Consider the following 18,069-nt stretch of genomic DNA (forward strand, 5'->3'; position numbering starts at 1 on the left):
TTCTGAGGAGGCCTGAGGGCGACCGTGGGGGTTGCTGGTGGTCAGACCCGCCGCGCAGCCCGCGGGTGCCGAAAGCCGCGGCGCACAGCGGCAGGGACGGGCCCCCCCCGGGCCGAGGCGGCGCCGCTGTCACCAGGCGGGCGCGGGCAGGTCCTCCCGGCCGGCAGGGGGCGCGCGCGGCTCCGCGCGGCGCTGCTGGGCGGGGCGGCGGGTGTGGGACGTTCCGGCGGCCCGTGGCGCAGCGCGGTGACGTCACGGTGCGGCGCGTTCGCGACGGCGGCTGAGTTGGGTCAGGGAGCGCGCCGTCCGCCCCGGCCTTCGGCGCTATGGAGGGGGCGGCGGTTCCAGCGGCCTCAGACGAGGCCTTGGTTCCGGCTGCCGCCGCGGGCGTCGCCGTGACGACGGTGAAGGAGGCGACCCCGCCGACCCCGAGGCGCCCGAAGAAGATCCTGGATGAGGAGGCCTACATCGAGGTAGGGCGGCGGCTGGCCCGGCAGGCCGTTCTCCGGGTACCTGGGCCCAGCGGCTTCCGGCGCGGTGGGGCACGGCCCGGTCCGCCCGCGGCCACCGCCCGCTGTGAGCCCGGCTGCGGGTCGGGCCTGGCGACGGGGCAGCTCTGGGGCCGCCCCTTGAGCTCCTGCGGCCACGGCGCTCAGCGCACTGCCAGCGGCCAGGCCTCGGCTTGGAGCGTCCGTGGGCTGCGCGTCCGTCCCCCCGCCCCCCCGCCGTGGGCTGCGCGTCCGTCCCCCCCCCGTGGGCTGCGCGTCCCCCCCCGTCCCCCGCCGTGGGCTGTGCGTCGTCATGATTGTTGTCCCCTCCGTGGGCTGCGCGTCGTCGTCGTCCTGTGGGCTGTTTGTCCCCCCCTGCTATGGGCTGCGCGCAGCTGGCCCCCAGCTGGGCTGGCACTCCGAGGTGTCCCAGCATGGCCTTGCAGTTGTCTCTCTGTTTGTAGAGTTTAGAGAAAATCATTCAGCGAGATTTCTTTCCTGATGTGAAGAAGTTGCGAGCGCAGAAGGAATATCTGGAGGCTGAAGAAAATGGTGACTTGGAGAAAATGAGACAAATAGCTATCAAGTTTGGCTCTTCTTTGGGCAAATCATCGAGGGACACACCTGCACCTTGTGAGAACTGGCTTACTGGGGCATAAGGGTTTTCTATCTAATATTACTGTTCTGGTTTATCTAACTGTGCAGGCAGTGCTTATCTTGAAGATTGAAGATTGACATTGCATGGCAATTATATACTATGTTGGGCAGTAGCTAGTATCTGATGGCTGATCTGAATTTCTCTTTGATGTCTTAAGAATTCTTTCTTGAGGGAGTGTTTTTGGAGAAAACCAGCTGTTGAACAGCTTTCCTCACAGGCATCTTTTGCCAGGTTCCTACTGCCTAGGGAGCATTACATGCTCTAATATGCAATGTTATATTATCAGAAACTCTAAGCTGTATTTTGAATCCTTATTATAATTTTAGGGGTTCTTGTTACATCTACAGATGCATAAGGTTTTCCTGTATTGGGGGCAGAAGGGTTGGAAGCCTGTGATTATCAGAGGGTCACACAGAAGAAATCCTGTACCCTGTTGTGTGTTTGCGTTCCGTTCGAGTTCAGTGTTTCTTGCACTAAAGCCCAGTCCCTGGGTGAGCTTTCACAGTGGGGTTTAAATAACTAGCTTTCTTGAGGCAAAGGACATGTCACCAAGTGGTCTCCCTTCCTCCCCTACTGCAGGTTCTAGCTCTGGCCTAGGTTAAGATCGTTGTGCTGCTGCTTGCTTCTCTTGGCAAAAGCTGTGGATAGGGTGACAGGTACACCGGGCTGTGGCTCTCCTGTGAGTTTTTGCCAGCAGGAGGAAAATAACATCTTAGATAAGAACAAAATCTTGTTCAGTGGTTGGGACAGAATTGAACAGAATATTTTGGAGTCTTTTCACAACTTTTTAATTAAATTGTTGTTCTCTTGATGTCTTCTGTGACTTGTTTGGCACATGACCCGTACTGTGGTGGAAGATGTCACAGCAAGTGTCCTGTTTTGAGCTCTAGTAACCTGTGCTCATGTGAACCTTTTTTTTTTTTCTGTCACAGATGTTACTCCAGCCACATTTGAAACCCCAGAAGTACATCCAGGTGGCCTTCCCCTGGGGAATAAATCCAAAGTTGGCATCAAAGCTGCAGAGGAAGGTGGGAGAATGATGTTTCTCTAGCTGAATTCTTCAGCAGCAGGAAAATACTTCTGTGAGCTCTGCCTTCTGTAAGGATTTTAGGTATTTAGCAGATGTTTAAGGCAGTTTTCTTTAACCTTCTAGTAGGTGAAAATGATGACTCTGAAGTTCATGTAATGTTTTGTCATGTGTGTGAATTCTCAATTATGGGTCTCTTTATGGCCATGTAAATTCTTAACTCAGTTGATCTCTTTGAAGGCAGTAAATTTTTCCTGTGTCACCTGAAACTAATGCTGTAAGTAGCAAAGATAGTAGGGGCAGAGCTATTCATACAGTGTATTAAAAACGTCTGCTAGCGGCTGGCCGTTTGTGCATTTTCCTTTTAACACAAATAGCTATAAATGACATAAAAGGTTTTATGTGAAAGTTGGTTATGTGTCTTCCAAAAATTTATTATTGTACCACTCTGCACATACATATTTCTTTTTTTTTCACCAGGCTTCATATGAATTATTAGTGGGTCCATAGAAAGCTCACTGTCAGAAGTGATTGAAGAATTATGTATAGTGCTCTTATAGAATGGGAGGTATTAACTTTTCTCAGGCTTCTTCCCTTCTCTTGTTAGGAGAAGCAGAAAAAGATGATAAAGATGCACTTCCGAGTCTGGACAGCTTCTTAGCAAAGCACACGAGTGAAGATAATGCTTCATTTGAACAGATCATGGAAGTGGCCAAAGAGAAGGAGAAAGTCAAGCATGCTTGGCTGTACAGTGCAGAAGAGGAATATGCCCAGGTAGGGATGTGGCTCAGCTGTATCTCAGCTCTTCCAAAGTGACACAACAGGGAAACACCATTTTACATTTACATTTTTAATCTTTGATTAAATAGAATATTATCTTACCTTCTGTTTTGGAATCCTGCTAGAAGTGTGGATGAGAATTCATTGGCTCTGAGCATGGGGTTATTGCATTAGACTGATGAATTACTCATCATTGAATAAGAAAAGAAGGGTCTTGATTTTGAACAGTAGGTCCATGGGCTGTTCAAATCTAAATCTGAGCTAAGCTTGAGTTTCCTGGAGCCTGTGATAGCTCATTGCTTCCTTCTGCAATCCTGTTTTTTCCCCATCTGTACCACAAGGACAGTGTTGACATAGTTGCTGAGGATCAGTCTGTTCCTAAAGCTCTGAGACACTGAAACATTGCACAAAGTGCAAGGATTACTGTTGGCAGTCTCTTCCATAAGCAGCAATAGCAAGGAGAGCAGCTGAGAACAGTTCCTGTTGTTTGTCCATCAGCCTTTTATTACTTGCAGTTAGATTGTCTTTCTTATTTCAGTCTTCTATTTCTAAAATCAGTAATAATCCATTCAGCTGCTGAAGTACTGTGCACGTCATGGCTGGCTGTGCTGTCTTCCACAGCTAGCTTTGTGGGAGGTTCAGGAGCTGTTCTGGGGCTGCTATGTCAATCTTTCTCCATCAGCAGTGAGCAGCTGTCAGGGATGGATGTGAGCTGCAGTGCCTTTTAGTGAAGTTTGGCACTGACAGGAGTGTTTACTGTTGTTATGAGTGTTATGTTTTTATCTCAGCTAACGTAAACCTCGGAGTCTGTTACATTAATGCCCTTGGTGGCTGCTTATGCATCTTCTTTGCTGCAGTGCTTCCATCCAGAATTAAAAGGCAGGCAGCGCCTGCCTTTTAGGTCAAGGTGAAGTCACTGGACCCGACCTTGTGCTGATGTTCTGTGTCTTAGGCCTGGTTTAGGTCAAGGTGAAGTCACCGGACCCGATCTTGTGCTGATGTTCTGTGTCTTCCTGTCAGCCAGGGTTCTGTTCAGACCTTGCATTTCCTTGCACAGCATGCCTGTTTGTGCAGCAGACAACTTTGCTATGCCTCATTTAACATACTCAGTGATAACACTGCTATTTAAATGTATATGGGCAATACCTCTTAAAGAAAACATCAACCAATGTCTTTGATATATAGCTTTTGGCAGTAATTGTCTAGTTTAATTAGTGTGAGAATTTTAAAATGGAGTAACTTATCAGTGGCTGACTGCATTCTGTTAGTTTCTTTTTGGTATCAGTGATACTAGTATGCTGGTAACAGCACACAAGTAATCGCGTGATTATGTCAAATGCTTCCATACCTGTACTGCCTATGGAAATGTTTGGAAACTCTTTAAGGATTGAAGAAGTGTCTGTTTTTCTGCTACTGTTTGCCTTCGCTAAGACAGTTTGCATGAAACTAGGACGGTGCAAATACTCTTCCGAGGTTACATGCCAAACCCTTGTAGACTGCCTTTATATTAGATATGTCATATGTTGTTCTTCCCTTATTTAGTAACTAATGCTTCATTTGAATTTTGATTAGTAGATAGAGGAAAAAACCAGAAAGTTTGAAGTATCACAAGGGTTGTTACAAGATGTAATAAACAATGTCATAATCTTTCTGATAAGATAATTCTTTAGTCTTACTTGATTTTATAGCAGAACTTCATATGGAGCTGTTTGCAAGCCCACCTGGAAACAGGATGTTTTCTCAAATGCCACTTGCCAGAGAGAGAGAGTGCTTGTGCAGTGCCAGGTGCAAAGTGTGCTAGGGCAGGTAGCTGAGCTCATGACTGAGCTCTCCAAGTTGTGTATGCCTGATTAAAAGATGGCAGGAGTCTCTTTCAGACCTCATTATTTTTTTTTCTCTTTTAATTTTTTTCCATCGCCTTTTTAGCGACGAAATGATCAGCTGGCACTTCCTTCAGCAGAGCAGCAAGCTCTGGAGAATGTGAAAGCCGGACTGGAGACCTGGGAATACACAGCTCGAAACACCCTCATGTATTATCCAACAGGTGAGGCATGCAGGTTTCTCAGGAGAGGCGTTGGTTCTAGGTGGGTTGACTTCAAACAGTGCTTACAGGTTTTCTATAGATGACTGAGCAGCTCTTACTGGTAATGCTGCACGTTTTCTTCTGTGATGCTCAGATATGTAAAGTTGTTTAAAAATGTTGTATGGGGCTTCCCCTGCCCCCCCCCCCCCCCGCTTTTCTTTCTTTGGACCTTTGTCCTCTGCCTCTGATTGCAAAGTTTGATCATGTTCTATTTCTAATTGAAATAGTTTCAGGAGCCAAAGCTCTTTCCAGTTTGCCCTTATTTATGAGCACTTTCTTGTCATCTTTATTTATTCTTTGCCTCTGCTTAGAGTGCTCTTTGGACTTGTTGGTCCCTTGGTTGCTGTAGAAAACTACATCATTTCATAAACACAGGATTTTTTGGCTATAAATGTGCAACTGATAATTTCTGTAAAGCAGTGTCTTGTTAGCAGTTTTCTTAAAAAGAAAAAATTTAAATCTGATCTTAATTAATAGATTTCAGGTATTAAAAAGCATATATCTAGTGCAAATTTTGTTTTAAATTGCTAGAGATAGACACTGCAATTGCTAATGGATTTTGTGTTGCGTAGGAATGTGTGGCAAGTGTGATCACGTTGGCTGGGACATTTAGAGCACGTTGTCTAGTGTTACCTGAGCCCTCTCTTAAAAAAAAGTTTTGCTTTTCAAGGTGTACCTGATGAAGATGATGTATTTAAGAAGCCCAGGGAAGTTGTCCATCGAAACACCCGTTTTGTGAAGGACCCTTTTAGCCAAGCCGTGAGCAAATCACAGCTCCAACAAGCTGCAGCCCTCAATGCTCAGGTTGGATAATTTTACTGCTTCTGACTAAAACCTTGTTAGACTTAGCCCTCTGATGTTCATCAACCAGGAGAACTGTGTGTGTGCTAGATACAACTGACTCACACCTTGCTTCTCATGAAAATGGTACTGTGTTTTTTATTTCAGTACAAGCAGGGCAAAGTGGGACCAGATGGGAAAGAACTGATACCCCAAGAGTCTCCAAAAGTGAATGGCTATGGATTTGTGGCTACCCCCTCTCCTGCCCCTGGTAAGAGGTTTTTCTTATATTTTTCTGATACAAGAGGACTGCTACTGCACTTATTTTGATGCTGTTTGTTCAGTACTGGGGTATTATTGTTGGTTTTGACAAGGAGGTAAGCCTTCTGTCTGTATGTCTCATGAGCTGGTGACTTTCTTGTGTACTATGTATGCCAGCTTGATGCAGTGCTTAAATCCTAGTCCAATACACTGGCAAGAGAAGCTATGCTGTACCTAAGAGGTTCTGAATGAGCTGCTGTGCCATTGCTTAGGAATCACCTAGAGGACAGTGAGCATACCTAGGCAACTGGGATGCTGTGGCTGCTTATTTTGTCCCTGGATGATGCTTCTCTAGAGCTTGAAGATAAGAATTCAAACATTTCACAAACATTAAGCTTCCAAAGAGTTCAAGTGCTCATTTTTCAAAACAAGGAGCATTCATGTCAGTGTGTCCAGTGACGTTTGCTGAGTGACATTTCAGCCTGGCTCAGGGATATGGCATATCTTGCTTCATTTACAGTCTAATGTACTGGTTTCCTCCAGGTCTACTGCTTTCTAGGTTCTTCCTTTGTCTGAATACCCTTGTGTATTATAGATTCCTTTTGTTCAGTTGTATTAGCCCCAGGATACTTTCAATTAGAACAAATTTTTCTTCCAGTTGAAATGTGGTATGAGTTTTTAGCTGTTCTTCAGCAGCCGTTATGTTTCCCTGTCTTTTGTTGTTATGCTAAAAGATGAACGTAGTGATGCTTTTCCTCTGGGAAGCCTGTAGGTGGCATTTGGAGTGCACCTCCTTTCTCCATTGTGAATGCATTTTCCAAACCCTGGACAGCAGGATTTTCTAGCCAGTGACTTAGTCTGGCTCCTAGAATCTGTTCTGCGATTGTAGCTGTTACACAAGGTGCAGTCACTGCTGGGTACAGGCTAGCCTCAAGGTCAGTTGAGGGTACGTTTGGCTATTCTATGCATCTTAAGTCCTCTGCCCATTTCTCTGTTTTTAAGTAGTTCCCTCTGTTGAAGGAATTTTCATACAATAGCAGAGGGGAAGACTAGTACTGTAGAAGAAAAAAATGAAAGTGACACTCAGAAAAGCTCACCAAATGGAAAAATAAACATGTGGAAAGGACAGAGCTTGGATGTTGTAACTTTGAGGGTGATACAGCCACAGGCAGTCCTGTGAGCTTAAGGTCATGCCCTTTTAATGGGAACCCCGCATTACATTCAACATTGGCTGTGATTTCCCCTGCAGTAGGGGGGCTCCTTGGGGTGATGATGAATTTGCTGCATTTCATTATTTGCTTCTCTAGATTTTTTTTGTGGTGAATCGATAGTCAAATGTCTTGCATGAGCATGACTTTAAATTTTTTTTTTTTAGGTGTGAATGAGTCTCCCTTTATGACATGGGGTGAAATCGAAAGCACCCCTTTGCGTCTAGAAGGGTCAGAAACACCATATGTGGACAGAACACCCGGACCAGCCTTCAAGGTATTTCATGTCATGAGTCAGCACGTCATTCTTTTTTGAGGGGGGAGGACTAAGAAGGGAAAGGCAAGTGAGTAACTAATAGATTAACATTGTTGTGGGAGTGTGACACATCTCTGGGCTGTGTTCCCAGTCCTTGAGACTAATAATCTAAGTTCTGCTTGGAGGGTGGAGGTGTGGATATGGCTCCACATGAAAGCTGCTTGGTGGAGATACCTGAGGTGGAGCACACACTGTTGGCAGGAGAGCGAGACACCATATTTGATCATGGGCCCAGACAGGGGCTTTGAGAGGAAGCTGAAGAGACACCTGATTTCTCTGATTTTAATGTATGAATGGGTAGAAATTGTAGAATTTCCCTCTGTCTTGATCTTCTGGCTGTCACAGCCTGAGGCAAGTGTATCGCTTGAGAGTAGAAAAGGTGCTCTGGCTTTGCTAATGGCACCTGACCCTGCATGCCGCCCGTCTCCTGCTGGTGTCATTGAATGTGAGCTGCCTGAGACTCTTAGTTTAAGAAAGGTGTAATTTGCTGTATGTGCTCTGAAGTCCTTGACTGGTTCTCCTGCTGTTTAGCAATGTCTGTGTTTGCCTGAGAGCTGGCTGGCTACAGGCCAGGCTAGGCAAGACACAGGTGACATTGTTTGTCTAGGAGAGACAGCAGGAGGAAATGTCAGAAGTAATGGCTGCTTCCTTGACTGAACTGGTTTTACTGTTTTTGTTACTTGCCAAGGCAGGTTGAAGGTGTCTCTGTGTCCTCTCTGGCTTTTATATATATATAGTAGCAGAGAGGTGTAGGCTGACCCCACTTCTCCCTGGTTTAGATCCCTGTAGGCTGGAATCCAGCTGTGAAGGTGCTTTGACTCATTTATGCAGCTCTCGTATGAGTGCCTTGGTGAGTGAACTGTGTGATGCGTTTATAGATCCTGGAGCCTGGGCGCCGTGAGAGGTTAGGACTCAAGATGGCCAATGAAGTGGCAGCTAAAAACAGAGCAAAGAAGCAGGAGGCACTTCGAAAAGTGACGGAAAACTTGGCCAGGTGAGACTTCTGTTCTGACAGGAGAACTGGGGATGAGTATTTTCTGATGAGATTTAAATCAACATATGTAGAAAGGGAGGAATAATAAGAGTACCGGAAGCATAAAGAGGTACAGTCAAACTAAAAGTTTTTAGAATTAAAAAGCTCGGTTCCTGAGGGGAGGTGGCTGGTGGCTGTCCCTCTTGTGAGCATTGCTGTTCTGCCCTGCAGCCACCCAGCAATGCATCTGGATCAGTGTCTTGCCTCATTACAAAGAGGAGACATGATAAGTCTTGGTTTGCTGGGTCACAGGAAGGATAGAACAAGCTCAAAGGAAAAGGCAGGCAGTGCCACTTAGGTTTGGGAGGGATGTAGGAGGTTTCTGTCACTTGTCTCTCTAGAGAGACAGGCTTGTGTTTACCTGCAGGCAGAATGACTTCTGCAGCCAGTGGGTCTGGTCTGTGTGTGTGGGTGGACACAAGAAGAGTTCACCTGTGGAAGCATTCATGCTCTTTTTGGTAAATGGCAGATTTTTACTGTAAAATCTCTTAAAACTGTTTATTCTATTCCAGCCTCACTCCAAAAGGACTAAGCCCAGCAATGTCACCAGCTTTGCAAAGACTAGTAAACAGGACTGCAAGTAAATATACTGACAAAGCCCTGCGAGCCAGCTATACTCCTTCCCCAGCCCACACAGGAACTCCTGGTTACAAGACACCAGCAGGTGGGTCTCATACACCCACAAGCACACCACAGTCTAGGACAGTATCTCAGACGCCGGTATCTCAGGATACTACATCGATCACAGACAATTTACTGCAGCTTCCTAAAAGAAGGAAAGCATCTGATTTCTTCTGAATATTCCAGTCACCAGCAAGGTGGTAGTGAACTGGCTGTGATCAGCTGTCTGCAAGCTGGATGTTGTCAGCTGTCGGTAGTAAGGCGTGTCTAGATACAACTGCCAGAATGGAAGCCAGTGGTTACAGTACCTGGGACCAGCACTACTCTATGTAGCTAAAATAGCCTGTGATGTGCTTTTTGGAAGCAGAGTATCTCCTGTTGTGGTATAACTTCCCTTTGAACTGCATGGGTGGGATGCACAAGGCTGCTATAGCAAAGAGATGCTTCCTGCAATGGCAGAGAAGATTCTGGACTCTTGGAAAATAGCGATAATTTTTTTAAGATATATTTCTTTTTAAGATGGCCATGCATTTAAATATGTTTCTGTACAGATGTGTCTATTTATAAAATGTAAGCCTTCCTAAAAAGTTGAACTGGACTTCCAGCTTGTCAAATTTCTTTGGTTTTGTACTTTGCAGAAGGGGGGATAACAACCATGTATACATTGAGACATGACCCAGAAGTTTAGAGGGCTTCTAACGTAATGTAGTTTAAGTTTAAACTGATGTTCTTGAACGTACAGCGGGCCTGTCAAGAGAGTTGGTATGTTATGAAAACGGTATGCATACAGTTTCAGGCATCAGTTCGCACTCCCTAATAACTCCCTCTTACTGAATCCAAAATGTGATTGATGCACGTGTGAATTCTGCAGCCGGTGTAGTAGGAACCTGAGAAACATGAGTGTAAGAGCTGTTAAGTGTCAGCAGCACTGAAAGAAACTTTCCAATGTGTTTTGACAGTAAGTTCTCATGCCCCCAAAACATATCAGAGACAGGTCTTTTGGGAATAATAGTGTTAAGCTGTTCATTCACCTTAGCAGATGTACTGTGTTGTCTTTTGCTATGCTTTGTAAAGCCAAAGATAAAGACTATTGCTAGAAGGGTCCAGAGAAGCTGAAGTTGAGATCCAGCAGTTCACAAGTTAGACCAACTTTGTATTATTGTGAAAACCAGCCATCCTTAAGAAGATCCAGTTTCATTCTCCTCTCCTTCCCTTTCTGGAGAGTGGGATCTGCCTTGCTGCTCGTGCTCAGGCTTTCCTTCACACAGGTTTTGGGAACGCTCACCCTCTTCTGCAGCTAGCAGAGGGGAAGGGGTTGTGGATTTTGGAGTCTGCAACCATGAGTGTTTCAAAACTTCATCTATGCACAACCTCTGAGACACGTTGGGCTGGAGTAAGTGGTAAATGAGGTCCTTGCACTCCGCAGTCAGATATTTTGAGTTGGGGAAGGAAATCCTGTGTTGTTTCTGAATACAGATCATTTTCCTGACATTGGAATCATCAAATGGCATTAAAGCATAGACCATTGTATACAGGATGACACCCAGGCTCCATATGTCGGAAATCCTGGGGTCACAGGGAATGCCCTGTAGCACTTCAGGGGCTGCGTACGCAGCAGACCCACAGAAGGTTTTGCTGAGAATAGTTCTTCCGTGTTTGTCCCGAGACAAGAATTTGGAAAAGCCGAAATCTGACAGCTTGATGTTGAGGTCTTTGTCAAGAAGGATGTTCTCACATTTCAGGTCCCTATGAGCAAAGTCTAAGTCGTGGCAATGCTTGATGGCAGAAACCAGCTGCTGAAACTTGATGCGAGTGATGTCCTCTTCCATAGCTCCTGTGTTCTTAATGTAGTCTAGGAGGTCTCCCTTTTCCCCCAGCTCCATCACAATGTACACTTTTCCAGCTGATGTCTCAAAAATCTCATAGGTTTTGATGATTGAGGGGTGGTGCAAACATCTCAAAGCCTCAATTTCCCTGGGGAGAAATCTTTTCAGGAAGTCCTGAGGACTTTTCCTCTTGTCAATTATCTTGATGGCCACATTGCATTTCAAGGAGTTGCAGTAGGCAGATTTCACTTTGCCGAAAGAGCCTTCTCCTAGCGTGTTGCTCAGGACGTAGCCTTTCTCTCCAAGCACCAGAGCATCATCCATGGTGGGAGAGCTGGGGGGAGCTGCGTGAGTTGGTGCTGGTGTGCCTCACACGCGGCGGCAGGTGGTGTACCCGCGCACCATGGTGGCTGCCTGGGGTGCTGGTGTGGCGGGTGGGTGGGCACCCAGCACAAGCTGCTGTGTGATGTCACAGGCAGCCACACCTGCACCCTGGGCAGTCACCATGGTGCGTGGGACCCTTTGGTCCTTTTATAAAGTTGCTGGGTATCACCCAGGGCAAAACTTAACATCAAGCTGCTGAGAGACATCAGTTGAACTCCATCTTCGTCGTAAAATGATCTTTATATTTACTTTTGCTAGGATGGAAGTAGCTTAAATGTTTTTTATTTCCTAAAATGTACCCAAGTTTTTCATATTTATTGTTTGTTGTCATTTTGTATGACTCGGATGATCTTTCAAGCCCCTTGTGGGCTTGCTTCTGCTGTCCGGTGGCCTTGCTCCTCGTCAGCCAGCTTTCCTCAAAAGGGGTGGGATGCTGCTTTTCTTGTGTTCACTGGGGCTGTGTTCAAGAACTGTTGTGGTTTTTTTTCTTGTGGGCTTGTTAGGGGAAGGAGGTGGCTTCTCTTAAGTTCATCTCCTTGTTGCTTACCCAGCCCCTCCATTTTGTAGCTCTGATGATTGACTGCTTTTGTAGGCTTTGGAGCTGGCTTTTTCTTAAACGTTTACTCAGTGGGGGAGTTATGTTTTGACTTCCAGCTTCTGGTGTTCTTGAGAAATAGGCATACCAACACCTTCCTCAGAAGGGTGCTGAGGATTACTGTTTTGCATGTTGATTGTTTCACTGTAATCAGCCTCTGGGGCTTTTTGCTTTGCGTTAATCTCAGCTTTTGCAAATTTGTTTTTACAGCTGCTGTGTGTGTGACTGCAAAGACTTGATGGTGTTGATGATCACAACACAGGGGCTAGGGACGATCTGGCTTCATCCACCAGCGTGGATGACAGTGTCGTTCTGAAGAACAGAAGTGGTACTTCTGACAGCCACACAGGGGCTTTTGTTTGGGTTTTTCCTCCCTTCCTTCCTTTGAAATGTTTGGCTAATCTTTATAATTAGCCAATAAAATGAAGAGCAGTTTCGGTCATATGTAGCCTGCACTCAGAGCTGTGGTTGCTCCACTGTGAGCTGACCTCTGAGTATGAGATGAGCACTTGTGTGGTGTGATCCAGCCTGCAGAAGCACCAAGCGCCTTGTACACAGCTGGCTACGCCTGCTTCCTGCTAAATTTCTTGAGCCATGCCTGAGTACAAGACAGCCTGTGTAACACTTGGCTGTCTTGACACTGGCTATCATCAGGTGATGTTTTACCGAGGGAACATTCATGCTCTTCCACAGCACTCTGAGCAGTGCCTGCAGCCTTCTGTAAGGTCTGAGGTGTTTGATGCTCTTTATCTTGGTGGAGAGCTTCCTTTTGTGCAGTTTCCACTGGTACTTCCAAAACTCATGTGCCTGATTCTGAAAAACCCTTCCAAGGGACTCGGTTTTTATAGTGCACCTTGTGAAAAATCAGTTGATGAACATTGCTAGGAATTGTGACTGTGAGAAATTAGTAGGGTTTGCTTTTTTTTTAGTTCTGAAATAATCAAAGGCTAAGTTACTTTGGTTTTTATGAGCAAAAAATTATTCTCAGGTACTCATGAACGAATGTAAAGGGAATCCATTTACTAAAGTTTCCATGCTTTCAGAGATGTTCTTTAAGGACCGAACTGACTAAACAGCAATAAAGTTCTTAGGTAATTAAAAAAACCTATTTATTTCATAATGATCACACGATCTGCTTATCTCCATAAAATGCAGGACCTCTCTGTTAGGGTGTGCAGGCAGGTGGCCAGGCTGTGGCTCACAGTCTGGGTCACTGAAAGGACCAGGAGAAAGGAGAAGATGTGCCCAGAGATGGCTGGATGCAGCAGGTGGCTGCTGGACCACTACAGAGAGGACCCGGGGCAATGACTGAGCTTCACCCATGACTGAGGAGGCACACAGGGACCAGCTGGGGTGTGGAACCTGGCTGGGTGGAGGTGACCCAGTGAGAAACACCAAATTGGGCTGCAGACGTAGCAAGGCTGGGCCCAGTGGGAAAAAGTAATTGGAGGAGGGTTTTTTTGGGAGGAGGTGAAGGTTAGAGAAAGGGACAGATTAGAGAAGAACAACCGTGGCAACATGGGGAGAAGTTGGGATATGGGCTAGATGGGCAGAAGCAGGCTGCGATCAGCGTGCATGGCTCAAGCTCTGTGCCTGATCTCCTCTGTTGTCAGTTTTAGATGGTTCCTACCCACTTGCCAGGTGCAGGAGCTTTCTCTTTGGGGCATGGGATGCACGTAAAGGCTGGGCAGTGTTCAAGGGACCATGGATAGTGTACATGTGTGTCAGGAGCGGGACGGGGCATGTGTCTTCCATGGCATTTCAAACTGGTCGTGCTCGTACCAAGAGGTAGCTGGAATAGTAAGAGGGGAATCTTGATATCTGAGAATGATTAGTTCCATGTTGTGCAATGCATGCTTAAAAGCAGATTGCATTAAATACCCTGTGGGATGGTGTTGGCTTTTATGTTCGCCTTCAAGTGAATTAACCTACACAGCCCTACTAAAATCACAGTCTTGATTCTGCCAGACTGAAGGGCCTTCACGTGTTTGCTGGGAATGTAATTTATTTTCAGTGAAATGCTATAAAACTGGATCTCTTGAAGGGGATGTAGTGCTTTTCAGATTGGCTGTTCTTGTAACGCCTGCTGTAATGTCTGGTCTCTGCTTCCTGCTGCAGTTCAGCCCCTGCTATTTGTAATTAGGGAACCAGTAAATTCTTTGTTGCCAGATATTTTTGCTGCTGTAGCAATAGCAGAAAATGTGCCTTACAGTGTGAAAACCCATCTTGGTTCTTGAGGACTTGTGATTATTTTTTTTCTCCCATTTTTCAGAGGGCTGCAGCTTTGCACCCACCTGAAAGTGGGTTCCAGAAAGGGCCGGGGATCTGCACCGCTTTCTGCTTCTCTGATTATTTAGCTCAGAAGGGAAGCTGTGGTCAGAGATGCTTTGTTGTTTTGAAGAACCAGGCTTTTTCTCTGTAAAAATGAAGGAAATGGGGCCACTCACTCAGGGGAGTGGGAGATGGAGCAATTCCTACTTCCTCATATTTGTGTTTGTTGCCTCAATCTTGGCTCACTGCTGCTGGCCCCGCAGCAGCCAGCTGCAAAACCCAGCCCAGGGGTCTGGCCGAGGTGAGAGCCATGTTCAGCACCCTCCCCGTGAGTCCCTTCCCTCTGCCATTCCCAGGCACGGCAGCTTTTCTGCGCTGCGTTTTGGGCACAGGTGATCTGCACTCACTGGTTAGAGAAATGCGCTTTCCCAGTAAGAAACTGGGAGTACCTGGGACGTGCCAGGTCCCACACACTCTGGGGTTCGGTGTGTTTTCACTAACGTGCTCCATCCTTGCCCCTCCTGCCCGGGACATGAGCTTCCCCTGGCGCAGCCCCTGGTGCCCCTGCTTGCGGGCTCGAGGCCAGTGCAGCGTGCTGGGCAGCTCTGCCTTGCACTGCCTGCAGCTCGGCCAGGGCGTGGGCAGTCCCGTACTGCTCAGCACTGGGAAATGGGAGCCTCTTAACCTTCGCCATTGCCCTGCCACATAGCTGGGCTGCTGGTTGCCCCTTTGCTCAAGGGTGCTGCGTGGTTTGTGGCGCTCACCCCGTTCATGTGTGTGCTCCAGACCTGCCTCTGTTTGGAGCTGGTGGGGTGCTGCCAGTTGCGGCTTGGGGAAACAAGGGCTGCCTTTCCTTGGGACGAAAGCCAGGGACAAGCAGCCAGTGCCCTGCTCTCATGGTGGAGGCATCGTAGGACATTCATTTCTACATTGTCATTGTCTACATCTACGTTGTTAATGCCCAGGCCTGGGTGTCATGGGCTTGGGTTGGATAAGGAATGTCCTGGATCAGTCTGGGGACATGCATGCCACTGAGCTGCAGGAAGCCAGGCTGAGAACAGCCTCCCCCCACAGCATCCCTTGGGAGGAACAAAGCTGGGGACTTTGTTGCTCGTGTTCTGTGCTGGAGGATGTTGTCACACTTCAGGTCCCCAAGGACACTCGGATTGTGATGGTATTTGGCAGCACATGAGAGCTGGCAAAATGGGTTTTGGCCTAAATCTTCAGTCAGCTTCTCGCTGCTTGTGACGCACTCCAGTGGGTCCCCAAGCAGATGTCCCTGGCCACGCAGACCTGAGGCCCCGCAGGGCTCACAGCTCTAGGGGTTGGAGCCACAGCTCGCGCTTGCTGCTACCTCGCTCCAGGGAGCAACGGTTCCCAGCTCTTGGCAGGCACCAATTTCCACTGTCACATTAAAAAACTTTACATTTAGGTTTGGAAAAAGCATCTTCCTAATGCTGCTGAGCATGGCAACAGCTCCTGCAGGACCAGAGGGGGTGAGTGCCCAAGAAAACCCAGAAAAACCACATGCCCCTGCCCACGGGTTAGCAGCCTGCACCTGGGCAGTGGCTGAGGGGAAGCAGAAGAAATGGGAGAGCAGAGGTATCTGTACATCTATCAGGAGTACCCCTGAGGGAGGTTTACTGCTGGATATAGCAAGTACTTGGTATTAATCAGGAAACAGGGAGTGTGTGTAGGTTTGGATCAAAATGGTCCTTATTGGAATTTGAATGTGTTTTTTTTAAAACTTCAGCTTGTGACATAGAAGTGGAAAAGATGTTGTTGTAAATACTAAAAACATACAAAAACTTCCCAGGTGGCTTCCCAGGTTTTGGCTTTGACTCTGAATAAGGTTTTACTGCAAAGCCTGGAATTCCCCACAGAGTAAAGCACCCTGCCAATGCCAGCAGCCCCGGCAGGTCAGCCGCTGTATCCAGCCCTGCCCAGCACTGCCCGAACACCGCTGCTTTGCTTCCCAGCGTCAGAGCAGCTTCCAGCTCAATTTGGGAGGTGGGTGTTAAAGGTAAAACTGCCTTTTGATCCCAAACATCACCTGGGCTGACCCCCAGCACCAGGATTGCTGTGGCACTGGGGCCGGTGCCTCCTGCCCAGGCTGGGCTCCCTGGCCGCACCAGGCACCACCCTGCCCGGCATGACGTGCACCAACACCCAGGGTCAGATTCCTGAAGGCACCTGTCATGTGCGGGGCCATTAACACGGATCGGAGCCACCCATCTAGCGTTTGTTACGCCTTTCCTCTCCGGCTGGGCCTGGGAAGGGGGAGCACGGTGTCTGCAGGAGGTGTGGAAGCTCCAGCTGGCACCAGGGCCCTGGCTGCGGGGATGTGCCACGCCGGCTGCTGCTTGTTGGTGTCACCCCTGCAGACGTGTGAAAACAGGCTGTCACCCCGCGGTGGGCAGCGGGAGCAGGGTAACAAAGCAGGCAAACGATGGCCAAGGTTGGGAAACTCCAGTGCTTGGTGCCTGTGCTGTGGGGACAGCCAGGTGACAGGGCTGGGAAGTCCCCATGGAGGTAGGGAGAGGCATCGTTGGGGATGGAGAGGAGCTGGAAGGGTCGTCCTGGGGGACAGAGGAGGGTCCTTGAGGCTGTTATGGAGGGACAGGACAGGCTGGCTGGTGGTGGAGATGGAGGGGACTGGTGAGGGCCACCCTGTGGGGATGGAGGGGACAGGGCAAGGGATGAAGGGAACATGGCATGGCCATCCCAGGGGCACAGAGGGGACTGGTGGAGGCTACCCTGGGAAATGGACGGAACAGGGCAAGGCCACCCCAGGGGGACGGAGAGACTGGGGTTGCCATCCTGGTGAGGGCAGAGGCGACTGGTAGCGGCCGTCCCCGGGGGACGGTGGTGGCTGGCGATGGCCATGCCGGGGACGTGGCGGGCGGGTGGGAGCTGTCCGGGCGGGATAGAGGGCACCGGTGGAGGCATTTCTGGGGGGAACGGAGGTGGCTGGCGGTAGCCGCCCCGGGGGGACGTAACAGAGTGGGCAAGGCGACCCGGGGGTCACGGAGAGACGGGGCTGCGGCCGGGGACCCGCGCGCCGACGCCCCCGCTGCCCCGCGCCGCTCGGCCGCGGCCGGCCCGCGCCGGGCGGGGCGTGTGCGGCCCCGGGCGCTCGGCCCCGCCCCGGCCTCGCCGATTGGCCGAGCGGCGCGCGGGGGGGAGGGGGCGTGGCAGCGCGGGGGGAAGGCGGCGGGGAGGTGCGGCCGCCATCTTGTGCGTCGCCGGAGCCAGGCGAGCGGCCCGCAGCGTGGCGCCGCCCGACCCCCGCGCTGCTCCCGCCGCCGCAGCCGCCGCCGCAGCCAGGGCCGCTGCCTCCCGCCCGGGGGCGGCGGCGGACGGGGGAGGGGAAGAGTTCGGTGCGGACGGGGGCCCCCCGCGGGCCCGGCGGCGGCGGCGGCCCCTCCTCCCGCCGCTCCTCCCGCCGCACCTCGCGTCCCTCCCCGCGGGTTTGTGGCGCTGCGCCGGGGGAGGATGAACGGAGGATAAATGGTGCCCAAGGCGGACAGCGGCACCTTCCTCCTCCTTTTCCTCTTGGTGCTGAGCATCACCGAGCCGCTGCGGCCAGGTAGGGGCGGCGGGGCCGGGGATGCCGGTTCTCTTCAGCCTGCGGGCGGGTCCCGGGCCCGGGGCCGTGCGGGCGCGGGGGGCTTCCCGGGGCGGGGGGTGAGCGGCGGGCCCGGGGCCGGCCGGGTTAACCTCCGGGTTAGCCTGCGG

General features: G+C 49.5%; 3 protein-coding genes across 5 annotated transcripts in view; 2 read left to right on the forward strand and 1 right to left on the reverse strand.

The window, feature by feature from the left end:
• The first annotated feature begins 248 nt into the window (after window positions 1-248).
• Window positions 249-9,853, forward strand: ESS2 (ess-2 splicing factor homolog). 2 transcript variants are annotated; one of them, XM_055724956.1, is made up of 10 exons: window positions 249-473; window positions 953-1,121; window positions 2,079-2,174; window positions 2,781-2,947; window positions 4,880-4,997; window positions 5,707-5,840; window positions 5,985-6,087; window positions 7,453-7,562; window positions 8,480-8,595; window positions 9,147-9,853. In XM_055724956.1, the coding sequence occupies exons 1-10, from the start codon at window positions 327-329 to the stop codon at window positions 9,430-9,432; spliced, it is 1,446 nt and encodes a 481-aa protein (XP_055580931.1). In that variant the 5' UTR covers window positions 249-326; the 3' UTR covers window positions 9,433-9,853. The 2 variants fall into 2 exon arrangements, with proteins under 2 accessions (XP_055580931.1, XP_055580937.1); XM_055724962.1 differs by having other exon boundaries at window positions 339-473; window positions 935-1,121.
• A 123-nt stretch (window positions 9,854-9,976) lies between these two features.
• TSSK2 (testis specific serine kinase 2) lies at window positions 9,977-17,151 on the reverse strand. Its single transcript, XM_027813997.2, has one exon. It carries the CDS (start codon window positions 11,403-11,405, stop codon window positions 10,434-10,436), a length of 972 nt encoding a protein of 323 aa, XP_027669798.1. The 5' UTR covers window positions 11,406-17,151; the 3' UTR covers window positions 9,977-10,433.
• Window positions 17,152-17,533: 382 nt separating this feature from the next.
• Window positions 17,534-18,069, forward strand: part of DGCR2 (DiGeorge syndrome critical region gene 2) — a 51,095-nt gene continuing 50,559 nt past the window's right edge. For both annotated transcript variants that reach the window (XR_008731383.1, XM_055704960.1), the window contains exon 1: window positions 17,534-17,920. Coding sequence is in view for 1 of the 2 variants with exons in the window: in XM_055704960.1 (XP_055560935.1) it covers window positions 17,842-17,920 (79 nt within the window). In the remaining variant the exon portion in view is untranslated. The remainder of the gene's footprint in view (window positions 17,921-18,069) is intronic.

The sequence above is a fragment of the Falco cherrug genome, chromosome 1 (genome assembly GCF_023634085.1).
Source record: "Falco cherrug isolate bFalChe1 chromosome 1, bFalChe1.pri, whole genome shotgun sequence".
Lineage (NCBI taxonomy): Eukaryota > Metazoa > Chordata > Aves > Falconiformes > Falconidae > Falco > Falco cherrug.